This window comes from Phalaenopsis equestris, unplaced genomic scaffold (assembly GCF_001263595.1).
Source record: "Phalaenopsis equestris unplaced genomic scaffold, ASM126359v1 Scaffold000392, whole genome shotgun sequence".
Taxonomy (NCBI): Eukaryota; Viridiplantae; Streptophyta; class Magnoliopsida; order Asparagales; family Orchidaceae; genus Phalaenopsis; species Phalaenopsis equestris.
In genome coordinates this window covers 791,497-800,027 of record NW_018164834.1, presented here as the reverse complement: position 1 = coordinate 800,027, position 8,531 = coordinate 791,497, and the positions used below count along the sequence as shown (strand labels likewise).

The window sequence follows — 8,531 nt, the reverse complement described above, 5'->3', positions numbered from 1 at the left end:
AGCGTGAGGGAGGCGGGATCGGGTGCGATGGATTTGGGGATTTGGGGATTTGGGGATTTAGGGGGAAAAAAGAATTATATATATATATAAAATTTCATGCGATTTATCCATGTGCGGCGCCCAAGCAAAATAGGTGTCTTCCCTAGGCAAAATCGACATTCCAGACGCACCGGCACTGTCTGTTTTGCCGTCAGAGGTCATTTTGATGAATTCATCGATTTGCGTGTCAATTTTCTTGTATCGAAAATATGGCAATATGGGTGTCATTTCCTACCAAAATTGGTATCCCGGACGCGTTGGCTTAGTCCATTTTATCGTCGGAGGTCATCCGGAGAAGTTCACATTTTCACCCGTCCTTTAGGTTTAATTGAAGTCCGATTTCGTGCAATTCATTGAATTTTGTGCATTTTGTGTGTGTATGTGACGAAAAGGTCGTGACGAATGTTTTCCTAAGGCTTGAAGTCCTATTGAGAACTTTTCATTTGAGTGTTCACAAAATAGCCCATAACCGCTCGTTCATAAGACGATGGTCTTGTGCCCTAAATGCTAGACATCAAAGGAAAAAAAGAAGTGGTTAGAATTTCTAAAAGGGTGGGTCTCAATTCTAGTTTTCCAAGATGGTCAATAGAAACTCCTAGAGCTAGATCCTAGGCTCTTAAGGAGAAGAAGAAAATACCTCGCAAAAATGAGGTCAACACATCTCCACCAACTTCTTCTCCCTCTGCTGTTTTTCGTCGCGTCTCGAGGGTAGAACTCACTCATTCGATCGTAGTCATATCTCCTCTCAGCTTATATATTTTCTTCTTGGCGCTCTCCTTACCCCTTGCATAATTTCTTATCTATGTTTTGGCCCAACCGCTTCCATCAAAAGTCACCAATCCACCCCCAATCAAAGCCCTGGGAGGAGTTTCGTGATGGTAGATGTTTTCTTTCTTATTTTCTTCGCGGTCTTGGATTACATCTCAATTTCTCTTTTTATCATTTCTTGAATTTCCCCCAAGCTCTTAAATCATACCTCCATTTGGCTCTCCATAGAAGAAAACACAACCTCTATGGTGGCGAATATTTCTTCCATCCCGATCTGATTTGGCTGATTTCTTCCTTTAATTTCTTCTTCAAATCATCTACTTTCTTGGCTACCATCTCTTTCAAACAAATTTTCAATATCAAAGGCAAAATTTTTATATCCTGAAATTCCATCATCTCTTCTCAACTAGCTATTATCTCAACTGTACCTCAAGTCAGTGTCCCCTAGATCACATTAATCCAAGCCCTGATTGTGATTGCATTGCAAGGTTCGGTCACGAGGGCGACAAGCCTCCAATCATGATTGTATTACAAGGTTCGTTCATGAAGGTGACACCTGATCTTGTCGTTGCTGTGTGCGACAGAGGAAGGCAAGACAACACGTGATCCCGTCGTTGCTTTGTGCAACAAAGGTAGGCGACACGGAATGCGGTCCCACCGTTGTTGTGTGCAACAGAGGAAGGCGAGATGGACGCGCACAACTAGCTTAGTCACGACTGTATTGTTCTTCTGCAGGAGATTCGAGCATGAGGGCATGCCGAATGTCCAGAGCGAGTTTTGAATCTCAGTTGAGTCGATTGATCCTTTCGTTTGCTTCCTATCGATCGATCCCTTTTGGGATCTTTGTTTGCTTCAGCTTTTATCTCGATTGATCCTTTCTTTTGTGATCCGTTTCCCAGAATCTTGAGCTCTGATATCAATTTAACACGATTCAATCTCAAAATTGACACGGTTTTCTACATAAATGAGGGCAAAAACTATTTTCTTCAATATTCCATACAACTCAACAAAAATACAAAAGATAAGCACCTACAATTCGAAAGGTAGGAAGGCTCTCTCAAACCTTAAACCTAACACTCATAACTCAATCTTCATGGATACCTCAACTCTAAATATAGTAAGCATATTTAGACCCAATAATAATAATATTAAAAGATTAAATTGTTGTTAGGCATACAAAAGGAAAATTTGCCTTTAGGCTAGGTACTGTCGCAACACCTTGAATTTCTTCTTACTACCAAAAAAAATAGAAAACTCAAATTTCCTGCCGTTGGGGATTGAAATCGAAGGCCACTGTGCCAAATCCGGCAATCCTGAGATTTTGATTGCTGCAAACAGAAATATCCTGCAAAACCCGTTTACCAACCAAAGCTGCTCAAATTGTGCTATTAAAGCTGAATAGAAGGCTCCTGTAAGAGAAGTTTAAGCGCGAGATTATTGTATTTGTTCCACTTCCAAAACAAAAGATACCCAAGTCCGGCAAATTCATCCCTGAAACAAAGGCCCCTCGAAGTACAAAAGTCCAGGAAAGCCTACTAGAGCTAAATACCATAAATAAATCAACAGTGAACTACAAATAGCCAAGAGCTACAATAAACCCCTTTGCCTAGCATTAAGTGTACGAGTGTAACATATCAACGATTCACTTGAATGTTATTTCATTCTGTACCGATTTGTAAAATTAGATTTTCATTGTGGTAATTTTAATTTTTTTGGGTTCCTTTTTCTAATTTATATAACTCACATTCTTATTCCGTGTTGCTAGTTCTTTCAAATATTGTATTTTTTGCTTTTACATCTTCTTTTCTATTTCTAGGTGTGAGGAGTTGTTATGATGAGGGTAAACGCGTGGCAGAGACTCTTATGTTTGATTATCATAGGCAACATGGCTTAGGTAAAGACTTCATTTGAATGTTGTAGCCGCTTTGTTTACTTTCATCTTTTACAAACTATAGTTTTTTTTTTCCTTCCTGCTTTGATGTAGTACAGTAGCTTATAGTTGAACTTATTTTTCTTTTATTGTTTATTCTGTAATAGAAATTCGAATTGCCAGAATATTCAACACATATGGACCTCGTATGAATATTGATGATGGTCGTGTTGTTAGCAATTTTATAGCTCAAGCAATCCGGTACTGCCTATCTTCTTGCTTCATTGTTTTTTTCATTGGAACTCATTTCATCCTTTTTTATTAATACTGTGATATAATATTTTTTTAGGGGAGAATCTTTAACAGTTCAAGCTCCTGGGACTCAAACTCGGAGCTTCTGCTATGTATCTGATATGGTATGTGCCATATTTGCTGTATTTCATTTGTTGTGTTGCTCTTATGGTAAACTCATGTAAAGTTGCTCCATGATGCTAATGTCAAGGTTGATGGTCTCATACGTTTGATGGAAGGAGACAATACTGGCCCCATAAATATCGGAAACCCAGGTAGTTGTGCTAAACATAACTACATGATCAATTCTCATTAACTTTAAGAAGATGATGTTTATTTTCTGATTAAAATCGATTAAATACTTTTGAAAGTCAGTAGATATTTGTTCAAATTTTTATCGACTTGAAAAGAAATTTTGTTTATTCAGGAGTCGCCCTTGAAAGTTAACAGACTCAATTCAAATTTTATCTATATATCAAATTTTGTTTCTGTATGCGGCTTTTTTATATAAATTTCCTACACATGGTTTTGTCATTGATTGTATAATATACAGAATAATTATTAGATGTGAATTGAGTTTTATCAATATTTGTATTGACTGAGTCATATTTCAAGCACGTTAAAAGTCTAAATTTGCTCATGTATTTCACCAACTAAAATCGTTCACATCAATAAAATCCATATGTTTTCTGAAAGCATCTGCACCTATAAATTGCAATGAAATTAATCATAAATAAATTTAATGTATTCAATTGATAAACAAAAGATCTTAAAATTTTTTGAAATTGTGCATGCTACTAGTTTTAATGATGTTGAAGAGAATTATGATTCTGATTTTACATTTGAACATGGTAAAATCAAAATATAATTAATTTTAATGATGTTAAAGAAAATATATAATTTTGATTTTGTATTCGATGGTGATAACATTAAAATATAATTTTGAGAGGACTAATTAGTCTATTCCTTGGAAGAGAAACCATTGGCTGGGTGAGGACAAGAAAATGCATTTGTTACATGTATCACATCCATAATAAAATATTCATGAATAATACTTTCTTAAAATTTCATTGTCTTAATTTAATACTTTTGTGTGGGTGGAGTATATGATGGTTTGAATTATGTAAATTACATATATTTTAAATAAAAAAAAATTTATTGGGTCAAAAAATTTTGAAGACTAATTTTTTGTTAACAAGATATTTAAACAAAATAATTCTAAAAAAATTCTAATGTTTATAAGTTAAACTAAGGTTATGATACATCAAAAAGTCCTTTTTGTTAAATAGCACACAATTTTTGTAATTCTTATGTATGGCACTCTGGTTCCTTAAAGATATGCATGAAAAGGTGGATTTCACTTTTAAAAGGTGCTAATAGTGTTCTTTTTATGTGATATTAAAGATTTAAGTGCTATGTGCGTAAATGTGAAAGTTTAGGTGTGAGATAAGTAAATACATAAGAATTGTGTACTATGTATGTAAAAATGCCCTTTTTTATTACTATATTAATGTATTGAGGTCGTTTATTAAAAATACATGTTCTATTCATTACGTGAGTAGTCGTTATATCAGATTCTGTTAAGAATGTTATGTTTGGATAGCTACCTAACAACCCAATAAAAATTGGTGATTTGTTCAATATAGTATTATTACATAAAATAACGCAAGTCATGGTGGGTGCTCTTTGCAATAATAGATTTTAGATAAAGTTAGGACCTGTACATGTAAATTTATGATATCATGTTTCATTGCCTAATTCATTATACAAGCTCTTCTCGAGCTGAAATCAAGGTTAGCTTCATTTGATTTCAAGTTGATCCAAAATTTTTAAGTTGCAACGAGATAAAGTTGCTTAAATTGTACTTGCTTCTAAACCTAGTGCTGAGGCCATCCTGATTTCAATTGGAGTAACAGTAACTAATTATTTCCCTTATGTAGGTGAATTCACGATGATGGAACTTGCTGAAACAGTCAAGGAGGTATTTCTTTTTTACTAAAAAGTTTTCTTGTTTAATTTTGCATAAAACTTCATGTTTCTCTATATGCCTCGTTTGTAGAGCTGAAACGAATCGAATAGAATCCAGGTATTGTATTGGTCAAGCTCTTTTTTTTTTTTTTTGAGTTCAAACCAAGTTTTAAAATCTTGTTTAACTTTGTTTATTAGTTTTCTTATTCAGTTGAGCCATACTCAAGTTTTAGTTGAGTCTAGCTAATTTCATATTTGATGCTAATAATTTTACCATCTAGCCTAATTACTATGCCTAATTGGATTTGTATACTTTTATTAAAATTAGTAGAACTTTTAGGTATTTTTTAAGTTTCCTTGTATGGCTATAGTTGACTAGAGTTGAGAATATCATGTATCAGTCTTAGTAATACAACATCTTTGGCTCCAGCTTGAGCCTACCTTTCATACTTATAATTGCACTTGACTTTTGTAAACCTCTTTATACTTGAACATAGCTTACACTTGACTTATTTAAATTAATCAAGAAAGTGCTCAAGCAAACCAATAAACGAGCTAAAAAGTGGATTTAGTACCTGTCTTTTCATGAACAAGCAAACACTTTGACTTATTTAAATTAATCAAGCGATCTTGCTTTTTTACTACTCCATCTATTCCTTCTCACCAACACGCTGTTGTTACTTTCTTCTTTATTTTTGAGGTCTCAAGGGTTTCATGGATGGGACTAAAGAATGTAGCCAAGATTAATGAATAAATTTATAATATATTTCTATTACATAAATAATTAAAAGGCTTTATGAACCAAATTTTGCTTATTTAGGGTGTGTTTGGGGTGGCGTTGCGGTGACAATGTGGTGTCGCACTGCAATTTTTTATGTTTGATAAAATTGCGTTTTGCTTGCGTTCTCAAAAAGCCGCAGTTGAAAAAGCTGTAGCTGCGTTTTCCCACCAGACCTGACTACTTGTGGTGACTACTAGAAAGCTGTGGTCTGACTTTAAAAAAAAAAAAATTGCAATAGCCACCGCAGTTTTTTAAACAACAACTTTTTCTTCAGCTGCTGCATTTGCCCCCAAACAAACCCTTAATATACAAGTTGTTGTTGAGCTTGATATCAATTTTTTAAAAAAAGTACTTATTGAACAATTAAATTCATTCTTGAACATAAATTAACAAGTTGAACTATGTACAGACTTAATTTATTAAGCCATAGATTTTCTAAAAAATGTTTGAATTAGTTTAATGGTAACTTGAATGATCTTGAATAAATATTAGTTGAGCCAAGTTCAAGCTATTTATTAACTGCATTGATTCACTTATAGCCTTATTGTTTTGTGAAGTTTAAAAAATAAAAAAAGTTACCAGAAGGTTCATATCTGTTCATTAAGTGCATTTGTTTACTTACATGTTTACTTGCCTGACACTCTTTGACAAAATTATTCTTAGAATTTGAGAATTGAGTGATATTAACCAAATTCTATTTAAATAATATAATAGTTGTTATCGAGCTTAGTTTCAAGTGTTTAACAATTTACTTTTTGAACAATAAAAATTATTCATGAACATAAATAAATGAGTTAAACTTTGTTCAACTTCGTCCATTTAGCTGTCAATTTAAAAAAGAGTTCGAACTTGATTAATTATTGGCTTGAATGATCTTGAGAAAATATTAATGGAGTCATGTTTAAGCTAATTATTGCCCTGTTATTTGTGAAGTTTAAAAATTAATATGAAGTTATTTAAATGCACATACCTAGCTAATTATATGATATTTTTATCTTACCTCTACCTCTAATAATATTTATGTTTTACATGCATAAGATCTGAAAAAGCTGATACATTGACATAAAATTAGTCATCAAATAGATAATTAAGCCGTCTTAAAATTAGTATTTTATTGAGTTCTAAATGATATGCTTGCTTAACAACAATCGAGGATGTTTGTGAATATAAATGAACAAGTAAATTATTGTTCAAGCTTGTTCATTTATATGAGGATTTTTTTAATGTGTTCGAACTTGTTCAATTATGTAAAGGAGCCTTATAGAAATAAGCACGATGTTGTTCATTCATTGGCACATCTTTGCTTACAATCTTACTTGTTTGACATACCCGAACAAAACTATTCTTAGGCCGTTTTCATTTTCTTGATCCCTAATTGACATATCCTTCTTGTCTCTTCACCCCTAGCTGGCATACGCATAAACATGCCCGATTTTTTGAGTGAGGTTTTTGAACAAATTTGATATGTTGAATTGCAGTTGATAAACCCGGATGTTTGTGTGAAAATAGTGGAGAACACTCCTGATGATCCGCGCCAGAGGAAACCCGACATCACCAAGGCCAAGAATTTACTCGGCTGGGAGCCTAAGGTCGTTCTTAGAGATGGTTTGCCCCTCATGGAAGAAGACTTCAGGCAGAGGCTAGATGTTCCCAACAAAAACAACTTCAAATAGCTCTGAATTTTATTATTATTCCTTTTTTGTATTAAAGATTGATTGCGAGCTGCCTATATATTTTTAATACCACGAATTGAATTCTCACTTTTCTTAATTGTAATAAAAGATTGTGAGTTTTACCTGTTGTATACACTGAATATAAAGTTTTCATTTCCTTAATCCATCAAAGCATAATATGTTTTTTTTAATAATAAGCATTGTTTTGAATTTTGATTGCTATTGTTTGCTTGTTTTGGAGGTATATGTGCCTCTTTAGAATAGATTAATATTTTAAGAATTTAAGTATGAAGTTGTTAAGAAAATTAAATTTTATTTCATTTCTATTCTATCTCAATTGAATTTCCCTAATTCTCTTCTTTTCTCTTTGGTTTAAATCATTATATTATAAGAGCCACTCGAATTTGAGTGGCATTTTTATTTTATTTTATTATAAATAACAACTCAAAATTTGGTTTAAATCCTTACAATTAAGCCTAGTTCAAACTCGAATTAGATAAAGTTATTTAAGCTCCAGTTTAAATTAACAATCATCTAGAATTGTGTTGAGATGCTTTCACTGCTATTTACAGCAGCTCTGCAACTAGACGGATTAGCATTCAGGTGCACGCACGCACGCCTCAAGCTCGTTAGTTCGTCGTTTAGCTATAACAGTCTCGATCGATAGCGATACGCATTATAATTTCTGTCCAGGTGTTTTTTTTTTTGTTTTATTTTATTCTCTCCAAAGTTTTAAGAAATAAAAAAAAAAGTAGGTATTAATTTGATTTAAAATGTAATAGAAACATTTTATTCATGAGAAAACTAAAAATCAAATAAATAAATGTATAATAGTAATAATATGTATTTTAATTTGAAATGTGAAGTGTATGATTTTGATGAAGTATGACACAAAGAGCGATATAATTTGATTCATTAGAACTCTTTTTTAATTGATATTAAATATAAATTTATTTGAATCATGCCACATTAATTTTTGTTTATTCGCATAAAAGGCCAAACCGAACCCCACACCCGCTTCAGATACCGCAAAGATTCCTCCCCAACTTCTCTCTCTCTCTAAACATCGTCCGACACTCTCTCTTTCCCCCTCATACCATCTCATCTCCAACGATGCCGGTGCATTCCGGCATAGAGTCCC

The 8,531-nt window shown here is 33.1% G+C and overlaps 1 protein-coding gene across 8 annotated transcripts in view; it reads left to right on the top strand.

Annotated features, from left to right (window-relative positions):
- The window catches only part of LOC110026664 (UDP-glucuronic acid decarboxylase 6), a 19,986-nt gene extending 12,524 nt beyond the window's left edge, over nucleotides 1-7,462 (top strand). For all 8 annotated transcript variants that reach the window (XM_020727700.1, XM_020727701.1, XM_020727699.1 and 5 more), the window contains 6 exons: nucleotides 2,624-2,701; nucleotides 2,845-2,938; nucleotides 3,027-3,093; nucleotides 3,180-3,243; nucleotides 4,909-4,949; nucleotides 7,196-7,462. In XM_020727700.1, coding sequence (XP_020583359.1) covers nucleotides 2,624-2,701; nucleotides 2,845-2,938; nucleotides 3,027-3,093; nucleotides 3,180-3,243; nucleotides 4,909-4,949; nucleotides 7,196-7,390 — 539 coding nt within the window. In that variant the 3' untranslated portion in view covers nucleotides 7,391-7,462. The remainder of the gene's footprint in view (nucleotides 1-2,623; nucleotides 2,702-2,844; nucleotides 2,939-3,026; nucleotides 3,094-3,179; nucleotides 3,244-4,908; nucleotides 4,950-7,195) is intronic.
- Nucleotides 7,463-8,531: the final 1,069 nt, after the last annotated feature.